This window comes from Salvelinus sp. IW2-2015, linkage group LG27 (assembly GCF_002910315.2).
Source record: "Salvelinus sp. IW2-2015 linkage group LG27, ASM291031v2, whole genome shotgun sequence".
Classification (NCBI taxonomy): Eukaryota; Metazoa; Chordata; class Actinopteri; order Salmoniformes; family Salmonidae; genus Salvelinus; species Salvelinus sp. IW2-2015.
Window position 1 is genome coordinate 10764593 of NC_036867.1, and position 13283 is coordinate 10777875.

A 13283-nucleotide genomic window follows, 5' to 3' on the forward strand; every position below is an offset into this window, starting at 1 on the left:
TATAAATATTGTTTTACGTCAGCAGATGTCACAAAGTGCATATACGGTATGACCCCAGACAGTTAAGTCCTAACTAAGTGAGAAAGATGTTTTTTTAAATTCACCAGATAGGTGCAGTGAAATGTGTTGTTTTACAGGGTCAGCCATAGTAATAATACGGCTCTCCTGGAGCAAATTAGGATTAAGTGCCTTGCCTGGCTCAGATATTTGAACCAGTGACCTTTTGGTTACTGACCCAAAGCTCAAACAGCTAGGCTACCTGCTGCAGCCAGTTAGCTTTAACCGCTAGGCTACCTGCTGCAGCCAGTTAGCTTTAACCGCTAGGCTACCTGCTGCAGCCAGTTAGCTCTAACAGCTAGGCTACCTGCTGCAGCCAGTTAGCTCTAACAGCTAGGCTACCTGCTGCAGCCAGTTAGCTCTAACAGCTAGGCTACCTGCTGCAGCCAGTTAGCTCTAACCGCTAGGCTACCTGCTGCAGCCAGTTAGCTCTAACCGCTAGGCTACCTGCTGCAGCCAGTTAGCTCTAACCGCTAGGCTACCTGCTGCAGCCAGTTAGCTCTAACCGCTAGGCTACTTGCTGCAGCCAGTTAGTGTAACAGAACAGTCTGGAAAAACAGCCCAAGAGTCCTGTTTGCATCCCAAATGGCACCCTATTCCCTACATAGTGCACTACTATTGACCAGAGCTCTATGGTCCCTGGTCAAAGCAGTGCACTACATAGGAAATCGGGTGCCATTTGGGACAAAGCCCTGGAGTCCTTGGTTTTCTCCTTTTTAGACCAGACAGACACCACATCATGAATAAGATGAATATGAATGCTGTATGTCATTCACTAAGGTTCCTTCCCAAATGGTACCCTATTCCCTATATAGTGCACTACTTTTGACTAGAGCTCTGATCAACAGTAGTGCACTATATGGGAAATAGGGTGCCATTTGGGAAACAACCAAAGTCTTCTGTATCATAGAATATGATTCCAACAGAAATCACCCATCATAATGTACCTTGAATCCCTTGTCAACGCTCAATCTGGAAAGGATTTGAATTGCATATCTGTTTGAAACTTTCCCAGGTTAGGGTAAGGCAAGTTCAGACTGTTTAAGAAGTCTCTTTACTGACTGGCCCATGGGTGTAAATGAGTCTTCAGCTATTAAGGGCAATGGGTCACAGCGTTGAAGAGCAGTCTTTCTAAGACAAACCTCTTCTCTGAAGTATGCTTCGGTCTCTCAGATGTGTTTCATTGCCTAGTAATGTTTAAGTAACTCTTAAGTAACTGTTTTGAAATCCATTCTCAAGTGTGAAGCTAATGGAGACTCCAGACACAGGCTAGGGACCCCTGGAAAGTATTTCACAAATGAACCCATGCTTACCTAACCAGCCTCATCTCCAATCTCAGTCTCTCATTTGCTCATCCAACCCCTCTTCTCTCCAACTAAACTCTTTCTCTATGTGAATGTGTCCTCAATCAACCTAACACAGTTGAATAAAGACTAAACCCTATAGAGGTTCCAACATCCCACTGGTCACCATAGTCCCACCGTCACGTAACCAGTCTCGACATCATTCTCCCGTTGGTTTATTCAACCCGTCTCCAATACAACTCTTCCACAAGTCGTTGCAGTTTGAGATTGTGTCCTCAACCAAATGATCAACTGCTGTGTCCTCTAACACGTAAAGCCGTTGCAGATGGAAGAGGGACAGTTTCAGTGCTCCGTTCCTGACAGTGGGGGATCTCTACCTGGAGGGTTATATGTGGATGGATCACTGTGATAGACCATCGCTGTAATTACTGATGCTATCCACACACACACACAGGACAGACAGGAGACTGTCTGACTGAATGACTAAGGTGTACTTACAGACAGGGGTTAGACGGGTTATGGACTCACAGAGAGACTTGTTAGACATTGGTGATGCTGCTGGCGTAAGAGAGACTGACGTTTCAGTGTCGTTCTGTGTGTATTGCGCGTGTGTTTGCCCATGCAACTGTGCATGCGATCGCACTCGTGTCTGTGTGCGTGCGTCTGTGTGAACGCAGGTGTTCTGGTGTCTGACAGGGTTTAACTCAAAGTTGCTTTATTTTCCCCCTGTAGTCTAGTATCTGCAGACTCAGAGCAGAACACTACAGTTACAACATTAGTGCTGATCATACACCCCTCCGTGTGCTGATACAACTATCTCTCTCTCTCGCTCTCTTTCTTTCAATCGCAGCTGCTCACCCCCAGCTACCTCATCTAACCCCCATCTATCTCTCTATTTCATCTCCTCACAGCCAAGGCTACAAACCGCATCTCGCTGGTTTTAACAGTAAAGAAGCGTTTTAATCGACTTCCGCTGTCCTCCAGATTGGCTGAATTTCCTTTGCATCTCCACCCACCAGGTGCACGTTCTTCTCCCATCCCCTCACACATCTTTCTCTCAACCCAGTCTGTGATCCTATCTCTCTCTCTCTCCTCCATCCTTCCATCTCCCTTTCCATCACTCTGCTCCCTCTACCCCCCCCCCCCCTCCTATAGATCTGAATGGACAGTACACAGTGGTATCTCGCACAGTGTAGGACCGAGCTGTACTGTATGACACCCCCTTAACCACCCAGCTTATTTATAGATGCTGTTAATGTAGAGGAAATGTCCAGGATTTACACCCAGGTGGCCTGTACGGTGACTAGTCACCCCAGGCCCTGATAGATAGATACAGTATTTAGATAAAGGCCAATCTCTGCGTTTCACATGGCACCCTATTCCCTATGTAGTGTACTATGGGCCCTGATAAACAGTACTGCACTATATAGGGAATAGGGCACCATTTGGAATGCAGGCAATTTCTGACCTCTCTCGCTTTCTCTCTGGATGAAAACTGCACATTAAACAACCAGCGGCAGCCGTGATTAAATCTGATTGATTCTCATCTCTGAGTCATGCCCGCATCCCTCATCCCTCAGGCATTGGAGACATGTCGTCTTTGTCCTAAATGGCACTCTATTCCCAAACGTCTCTGGTCAAAGGTAGTGCACTATGTAGGGAATAGGGCGCCATTTGGGAGGCAGATATAAATGATGTGGCCTAGCCCCTCGGGTTCGTCTGGATGTACGCCCCGCAAACAAGTCGATCCAACAGTCTTTGACAAGGCCATGAGGGTCTAAAATACAGAATGGGGATGTTGGAACTCTTTTATCATAACTTTTAGCTGTTCTCCTGGGTCGGATGAGAGATGTGCATTTCCACACCTGGTGCCCCAAGGCTGTCACTAAAGTTCAGTTGGAATTCAATGATTTGCTCAATTTCGATTCTCTACCCTTCTCCCGGCGTGTGCGTTCAAATAACCCCCTCATGGATTTAAAAGGAATTGACAGGTGTGAGAACTAAATAAGGAGGGCATATCCTGCAGCCATGCTTCCACCAATCCAATGCTGTTAAATGCATTCGGGGGAGTGAATGAAGAGGGGAGAAGGGTTGAGAATTCAGAACGCAGCAACTGGTTTCTGCAACGATTTGTTCCGAGTGTCTTTATGCACTGTGGATCAAGGTCTTGTGGAGCAGAATGGTTCAGTGATGCTGAACAAAGTGTGATCTGAGAAAACAGCAGGAGATCATATAATATTTATAACAGGATATCATTTATTTACTGGCCATCTCTGCTTTGAGGCCTGCTTGGTACATAAACTCACAGATCTTAATTGTAAAGGGTTTTAACACTGTTTTCCACGCTTGTTTAATGAACCATAAACAATTAATGAACATGCACCTGTGGAACGGTCGTTAAGACACTAACAGCTTACAGACGGTAGGCAATTAAGGTCACAGTTATGAAAACTTAGGACACTGAAGAGGCCTTTCAACTGACTCTGAAAAACACCAAAAGAAAGATGCTCAGGGTCCCTGCTCATCTGCGTGAACGTGCCTTAGGCATGCTGCAAGGAGGCATGAGCACTGCAGATGTGGCCAGGGCAATAAATAAATTGTCTGTACTGTGAGACGCCTAAGACAGCGCTACAGGGAGACAGGGCTGACAGCTGATCATCCTCGCAGTGGCAGACCACGTGTCACAACACCTGCAATGGCTCGGTACATCCAAACATCACACCTGCGGGACAGGTACAGGATGGCAACAACAACTGCCCGAGTTACACCAGGAACGCACAATCCCTCCATCAGTGCTCAGACTGTCCGCAATAGGCTGAGAGAGGCTGTACTGAGGGCTTGTAGGCCTGTTGTATGGCAGGTCCTCACCAGACATCACCGGCAACAGCGTTGCCTATGGGCACAAACCCACAGTTGCTGGACCAGACAGGACTGGCAAAAAGTGCTCTTCTCTGATGAGTCGCGGTTTTGTCTCACCAGGGGTGATGGTCATATTCGCGTTTATCGTCAAAGGAATGAGCGTTACACTGAGGCATGTACTCTGGAGCGGGATCGATTTGAAGTTGGAGGGTCTGTCATGGTCTGGGGCGGTGTGTCACAGCATCATCGGACTGAGATTGTTGTCATTGCAGGCAATCTCAACGCTGTGCGTCCCTCATGTGGTACCCTTCCTGCAGGCTCATCCTGACATGACCCTCCAGCATGACAATGCCACCAGCCATACTGCTCATTCTGTGTGTGATTTCCTGCAAGACAGGAATGTCAGTGTTCTGCCATGGCCAGCGAAGAGCCCGGATCTCAATCCTAATGAGCACGTCTGGGACCTGTTGGATCGGAGGGTGAGGGCTAGGGCCATTCCCCTCAGAAATATCCGGGAACTTGCAGGTGCCTTGGTGGAAGAGTGGGGTAACATCTCACAGCAAGAACTGGCAAATCTGGTGCAGTCCATGAGGAGGAGATGCACTGCAGTACTTAATGCAGCTGGTGGCCACACCAGATACTGACTGTTACTTTTGACCCCCCCTCCCTTTGTTCAGGGACACATTATTCCATTTCTGTTAGTCACATGTCTGTGGAACTTGTTCAGTTTACGTCTCAGTTATTGAATCTATGTTATGTTCATACAAATATTTACACGTTCAGTTTGCTGAAAATAAACGCAGTTGACAGTGAGAGGACGTTTCTTTTTTTGCTGAGTTTAGTTAGTAACTATGCCTTGTCTAAAGTGTCAAGTGTTGTGATATTTCTTTAACAAGGTTGTGGTTAACATCCTAATTAAAATTACAGTCAATTCAGGAAATACATTGAAATGCCAATTATTTTTTATGCTTTTCAATGAGGAAAATGTGAAACTGAAATTTGGTTTACTTTCTGAATTGACTGGAATTGAAATGGAATTGACCCCAACCCTGTAGGTTAAGAGGACAGCACTTAGTTTTTGCCTTAAGTTCCCTTTAATACACTCAAAACACTCAATAGGGAGCATGCTATCTTGCAAGCCAAAATATAATTGGATGATAAAACTATGGTCAATTGCAGAAGCAAACCCACAGTGTTTAGGCCTTCCTCTGTGCAAAGAGGGCATGCTATCCTGCAAGCATACAGTATATCTATGTCTACCTAATGGCTTGCTGGAATTGATGATTCTGTTATGTCTTTCAGGGGGCGAGAGTTCAGAATTCAGCCAAGAACCTGGGAGTGAGAGACCGCACTCCGTCCTCTGTACCTAGGTAAGCTGAAGCCCCCCTACCCTATCCACACCTACACAACACCATAGAGTAGTAATCTGCACCAAGGGAAGCTTATAGAGCTTCACCTCATCCACATGCTACTAGACACAACACCACAGAATAGCTTAATGATACGGTGTCTTCAGAAAGTATTTATACCCCTTGACATATGCCTGAATTCAAAATTCACTAAATATATATTTTCTGACCCATCTTCACACAATACCCCATAATGACAAAGTGAAAACAGGTTTTTAGAAATGTTTGCAAATTTATTTCAAATGAAATATAGAAATATCTTATTTTCATAAGTAAGTCTCTAAGAGCTTTCCACACCTGGATTGTGCAACATTTGACCATTATTCTTTCCAAAGTTCTTTAAGTTCTGTCAAATTGGTTGTGAATCATTGCTCGACAACTATTTTCAGGATATGCCATAGATTTTCAAGTAGATTTAAGTCAAAAGTGTAACTCGGCCACTCAGGAACATTCACTGTCTTCTTGGTAAGCAACTCAAGTGTAGATTTGGCCTTGTGTTTTAGGTTGTTGTCCTGCTGAAAGGTGTATTCATCTCCCAGTGTTGGGTGGAAAGCAGACTGAACCAGGTTTTCCTCTTGGATTTTGCCTGTGCTTAGCTCTATTCTGTTTTTTTAATCCTGAAAAACTCGCCAGTCCTTAACGATTACAAGCATACCCATAACATGATGCAGCCACCACTATGCTTGAAAATATGGAGAGTGGTACTCGGTAATGTGTTGTATTGGATTTGGCCCAAACATAACACTTTTTATTCAGGACATTTTTTGCAGTATTACTTGAGTGCCTTGTAAACAAGATGCATGTTTTGGAATAGTTTTAGTATTTACAGACTTCCTTCTTTTCCCTTTGTCAATTAGGTTAGTATTGTCAAGTAACTACAATGTTGTTGATCCATCCTCAGTTTTCTCCTATCACAGCTATTAAACTCTGTAACTGTTTGAAAGTCACCATTGGCCTCATGGTGAAATCCCTGAGTGGTTTCCTTCCTCTCTGGCAACTGAGTTAGGAAGGATGCCTGTATCCTTGTATTGACTGGGTGTATTAACTGTAATTAATAACTTCACCATGCTCAAAAGAATTATTATTATTTTTGTATATTTTTTTACTCATCTACCTATAGGTGCCCTTCTTTGCGAAGCATTGGAAAACCTCCCTGGTCTTTGTGGTTGAATCTGTGTTTGGAATTCACTGCTCGACTGAGGGACCTTACAAATAATTGTATGTGTGGGGTACAGAGATGAGGTAGTCATTCAAAAATCATGTTAAACATTATTATTGCACACAGAGCGAGTCCATGTAACGTATTATGTGACTTGTTAAGCACATTTTTACAAATTATTTAGGCTTGCCATAACAAAGGGGTTGAATATTTATTGACTCAACACATTTCAGCTTTTCATTTCTAATTCATTTATTTTTTTAAATCGGCCAAAAATAATTCCACTTTGAGTGTAGGCCAGTGACCAATAAAAATAAAAAAAAGTAATCAATTTTAAACTCAGAGTGTAACAAAACAAAATGTGGAAAAAGTCAAGGGGTGTGAATACTGTGTGAGTACTGTGCTACTGTATAGTGCTACTGTTCAAGTGCTAGATTGCTTTTATGCATGTTTGTGTGTTGATATGTGCATGTGTTGTATTGTTTCTATGAGTGTGTGCATATCTTAGGACAAGCAACAACAGAAAACGGCAGCCTCTCCCACCCAGCCCCCCTGCAGAGTCGATGATAGATATGAATAGGGGATAGGGGCTGTCACAGTCAATTGGCTTTGACATATCCTTTTGTGACATGCAGCCCTTTTGAACCTTTTAGTGGGATTGACAAATGCAATTAAGTGAGGTTATGATTAGTGTTGAGCTGTGCTGGCCGCGGGGGAAATTTCTGCGCTCTCACTGGGTTTGTCATAATAGGTGCGGCGTTAGTGACTGCTCCTTAGACGCTCTGAGGGTGCTTGCCAAACGGCACCCTATTCCCTACATATACATAGGGCTCTGGTCAAAAGTAGTGCACTAAATAGGGAATAGGGCGCCATTTGGGACGCAATCTGTGCGGCTTTGAGACAGGTCTGTGAGAAGGTTGATTACTGATGGAGAATTGCGGTGAGGCTAGGGCAGCTTGTTGTGTTGTCTTAGCATTCTACGGTTTGAGAACTTACAGTAAGAAACAGGACATTTGTATTAATGTGCATTTTGAAGGCAGGCACTCGCATTGCCTCATGGCTGAATGGGTGCAGAACTAAGAACGCTGTGTGTGTGTGGGTCTGGGGGGTGGGGGTGGGTGTGTGTATGTGCGTGCGTCTGTCTATGCCATGCTATGTGTACACCTTAATCTCTAACTGTAGCAAACAGTGAGCCCCTTTCCTAATTGTATATACGTGTGTTTTCTCCACCAGACTGTATAAGCTGTGCCAGCCTCCACCCCCAGAGGGTGATTCCTAATTCCCTAGTAACTGTACGGAGCTGTCCAGTCCAGCGAAGTTCTGCTCACCCTTCTTCCTGACTCCATTCCTTAGAAGACTTCTCTCTTTCTACCACTGAAGAATCAACCTGGGAGTGTGTCCCAAATGGCGCCCTATTCTCTATTTAGTGAACTACTTTGGACCAGGGCCCAAAATGCTCACACTCGTGAGTTCCGTGGGTTCCAATAGGGCTCTGGTCCAAAGTAGTGCACTATATAGGGTATAGGGTGCCATATGGGACATAGACCTGGAAACAGAACATTTTCTCTCATCTACAGCTAGCTTGCCTTTTCAAAATTCCCACACTCAGTCACTCAACAGTGGGCTCAGTGGGTTCACAATTTGTAAATAGTGAATTTTTAATGCTCTATTTTTCTCTCCGCTATTGTGCTGTACTTTATAGCTGATTTTAAAATGGATTTATATATGTGTCTTGTGTCCAGCTACATTGCATCTCATTTAACATTAACAGTGTTTATAATGGAACAACAACAGAGCCTGAGATTGGTGCCTTGAGGCTGACGTCAAACCAGCCAACTGAAATGGAATGTAGCCTATCCATCAATGTTCTTTCTTTCTGCAAATAACTATAATGGAATGAAAATGAGCTGTTTTGTTATCACAAAGTTCAGGAAATGACCATTCCATGACCTGACTGATATTGTTTGATATTTGTTTGGATATGGTGTGAAAATTGAATGAGATTATATGAGTTGTGGGGCAATATTGCTGTGCCCCATTTGCGCAGTCATTTATTTTCCTTTCCTTTCTCTCCAACTTGCTCATTCCAGATAATGCATTTATGGCTATGTTGATAACCATGTGAATGTTGTTGTAACATTGATCATAGCGATACTGTAAAATGACGTGTAGATATGCAGGTATGACACCTTGAACACTACCATGTAGCCTTGTAGACACTCTAGTGTCATACCTTCTCTAGAGTCAAAGGCTGCATTCCAATCTAAATCAGCACCTTTGCTTCCTCCCTTCACTTGGAGTGACGTATCTATGACGTTTCCCCGAGGGAGCTTTCCCGAGCGAGTGGAGTGGAGGAGGGAAGGGATAAAGTGGATTGAGACCCACCGAAAGATTAGTAAGTGACCACTAAACGGTGCAGTGTAGCTCGTGTGTTTTCTATTCTGCAGTCTCTGTGCCTTAATGATGGTATATTACAGATATAAACATGATCATCTATACACATATGAAGTGACCCCCCCTGATATGAAGAGGTTCCTACATGAACCATCAGTATTAAAACAGCACTCCACGCTTATGTAAGTAGAGCTATGAAATATATATAAATATACTTAAATATTGTATATTGCCAGTACTCAGGAGCTAAGTATTATTCTGTATTTAGGTATTACTTACAGTATCATTGCTATATTGGTAACAACATTATAGAGTTGGTTAATTACTGGACTATACAAACATGGGATATCAAACTGCATAGATGAGCTTGGATACATTCCAAATGGCACCCTATTCCCTATTTAGAGACCTATGGGGCCTGGTCAAAAGTAGTGCACTGTATATGAAATAGGGTGCCATTTGGGACTCGGCCTTCTGTTTGACAGCTGTCCCCATATATCTCTCAATTTCTTACTGTAAACATGTTTGAAATAAGTACCTTTTCTAATATTGTATAATGAAGGTGTCTGTTTGCCATATAGCAGCGTATAATGTGTTGAAGAGAAAACACATGAGAAGAAAGAGAAATGTAAAGATGCAACTGTAAAAAAAGATGAACACCAATAGCCATGTTTGTTTGTTTGACTGAAAATTACTGTAATTTATTTTCATATTATGAGACTGACCCGCCATAGTTGCCATATACACAATGTAATTTCTCTCGTTTTTAAACCAATTTTCTCTGTATTACTTTTAAATATACAATGTTATACTGTAGTCATTAATTTCAATTAAACCCATTTAAAGGAGACATCCTGAAGGATTGTATTTTACACTTTGTCTCTACTTGCAGATTGCTGTGGAAATCAAATCAAATTTGACTTGTCACGTACACAGTTTACAGCATGTGTGAAAGGTGGAGTGAAATGCATGCGTGCTAGGCTAGCTCCCTCAACGCTGCAGTATAAGAATCACTAATAAAAAAGTCTAATCGAACATAAGTAATTAGACGAAGGTAGGATGCAGCCTAACGTATACGAACGTCTTAAGACTTGTAAAGAGGTATTGCAATACGGCACTGTCATACCTGTTCTGTCTTTGCAGGTGGTTCGCTTAGCAAGTGCTCTCTCTAGATCCCTGTCTGTCTACCCTTCTGGAAAAACCACATGCTGTTTTTGGAGCACTTCACATGTGATGACATTTCACGTGGATTTTCACAACATTTCACATGTGGATTTCAATTGTCACATGAAATTTCACAGGTGATGCCCTGCAAACAAAAATGTGTCATTGTGATACACACAGTGCTTTTAACAGTGTTTTCAACTTGCATATTTAACACACTTTGACATACAGTACATGACTACATTGTGTATGTTTATTTATACATTAATCATTATTCAACATGTCCTTATCTAAGATTTGAATTCACAACCTCTTGATTCACGGCATTCCGATCTTTCTGCTACACCACCAGTAGTTGATTTCACCTGTATTCCTACACTTTGGACTTCAAAGTAAATTTCAGCTTTATTCACATTTATACACAATTAAGGAAAACTATTATATTTCTGATAGTTTATGATAGTTATACAGTACATTACTACAGTAATAGGATACTTACTGTATTAGTGTTTTACTATATATTTACTTTCAATCTCAATGCATTTGGGTACTTTTTGATACGTCCTGCAAATTAACTTGGCATGCCTCATTTGCAATTACATTTAAACCTATAGGATACTTTAGATGCGGTTATGGCACAAACTGTTTTTAAAAATCACTGTCATTTTATGGTAAGTTACCGGCTACTGAGTTGCGGTGAAAACAGTGGAAACATAAGTTAATGTATTTCTACAGCCGCACTGTATTTTCTCAGTAAATACACAACAATGAACTATATTCAGGAAGTACACAGAAATTCTAATTCAATTATTTCAATAGCGGAAAGTTAAGAATTATAATTTGGTTTACTTTTTGAATTGACTGGAACGTAAATGGAATTGACCTCAGCATTGGTTGGCGCACTTGGGACGCTACCACACCCGGGAGTTGAATTACCTCTTAGATGTCAGCAACATGAATTTCCTGCTTCGCCACCAGGTCTGTGGCCAGGACAGAGATCGGTCACAGATTTATTGCCAAGAATACATTCCTATACTTTACTAATCAAATCAATAATTGTGTGACTATCTGACAACACCAACTAAAAAGTAGCGGTGCTCAGGGACACAACATTAAGGCCTAGATTAAATCAGATCAAGCATAAACACGTGAAAGCCGACACCTGCGTAGCTGGTGTTTTGGTGGTATCGCAGGTGTAACTGCGTTAGAGCTGTCAAATGGGTGAGCAGCTGCTCGTGTGGTCATTGTCACAAAGCCACAGCCCTCCTACTCTCGTTAGAAGCTGTGTAGGCTTATTAGATATAATGACACTCAAATTGAAAATCATTAGAGCAAATAATAAGAATTTCTATCAGCCTTATCGGGGTGTAGATTACATTACATCACATAGATCACATTCCAATGTTCCAAATAGTGAACAAGGCTGCATGGGATTCCTCTTAATGCAGCTCCGTACAGCCCATGGCTATTTCCACTTCAGATATAATGACGGGAGACGGTTGTGGATTTGACAGCTCTAACGCAGTTTCACCTCCAAAATGATACTAATTTCCCTCTAGTAATTACCAGGCCGCTCAAGTGGATTTTTCCCACTTCCCACTTGGTTACGAATGTAGCATTAGGTACAATCGTTACTGCACTTTGAAACATAGGTGCAGGCAATGTGCTGGTGGGGGCTCATTAGCATATTTGGGGGCATGGTCTAAAATATATTTGTGCCAACCGTCACTGGAAATGTTGTAGCAGTTGAAGTGGTTTTATCATTATGTTGTTTAAAGTAGAGCACCTCTTTTGACATTGTCAGTACTGCAGTTTTTTAATAAGAACTTGTGACAATCAAGAGCTGCACTATTAAGAGGTTACTGTACATTTTCCAGTAGCTCAATGGCAGCTGGTTCACAGGAAGTTCATGTTTAATTTTCAATAATTTACTGTCAACTATACTGAACAAAAATACAAATGCACCATGTTCCATGAGATGAAATAAAAGATCCCAAAAATTGTCTCTAATGTTGTGCACAAATTTGTTTACATCCCTGTTAGTGAGCATTTATCCTTTGCTAAAATAATCCATCCACCTGGCAGGTGTGGCATATCAAGAAGCTGATTAAACAGCATGATCATTACACAGCTTCACCTTGTGCTGGGGACAATAAAAGGCCTCTCTAAAACGTGCAGTTTTGTCACACAACACAATGTCAAAGATGTCTCAAGTTTTGAGGGAGAGTGCAATTGGCATGCTGACTGTAGGAATGTCCACCAGAGCTGTTGCCAGAGAATTTGTCAGTACGTCCAACTGGCCACACAACCATGCCAGCCCAGGACCTCCACATCCAGCTTCTTCACCTGCAGGATCATCTGAGACCAGCCACTCTGGCTATTTTAACAAATGCGTGCTCGTCGTCCTCACCTGTATCTTGACCTGACTGCAGTTCGGTATCGTAACCGACTTCAGTGGGCAAATGTCACCTTCGATGGCCACTGGCACGATGGAGAACTGTGCTCTTCACGTATGAATCCCGTTTCAACTGTACCGGACAGATGGCAGACAGCGTGTATGGGGTCGTGTGGGCGAGCGGTTTGCTGATGTCAATGTTGTGAACAGAGTGGCTGAATGATGGTTGTGGGGTTATGGTATGGGCAAGGATAAACTACGGAATAAACTACGAATAGAACTGCATTTTAATGATGGGTATTTAAATGCACAGATATACCGTGACGAGACCCTGAATCCCATTGTCGTGCCATTCATCTGTCGCCATCACCTCATGTTTCAGCATGATAATGCACAGCCCCATGTCGCAAGGAACTGTACACAATTTCTGGAAGCTGAAAATGTCCCAGTTCTTCCATGGCCTGCATACTCACCAGACATGTCACCCATTGAGCATGTTTGGAATACTCTGGATCGATGTGTACCACATCGTGTTCCAGTTC

At 42.7% G+C, this 13283-nt stretch overlaps 1 protein-coding gene across 1 annotated transcript in view; it reads left to right on the top strand.

Moving 5' to 3' along the window:
* The window catches only part of prex2 (phosphatidylinositol-3,4,5-trisphosphate-dependent Rac exchange factor 2), a 220312-nt gene extending 207961 nt beyond the window's left edge, over positions 1 to 12351 (top strand). Inside the window, 2 exon segments of the mRNA XM_070435678.1 lie at positions 5523 to 5590; positions 8022 to 12351. Coding sequence (XP_070291779.1) covers positions 5523 to 5590; positions 8022 to 8067 — 114 coding nt within the window. The 3' untranslated portion in view covers positions 8068 to 12351.
* Positions 12352 to 13283: the final 932 nt, after the last annotated feature.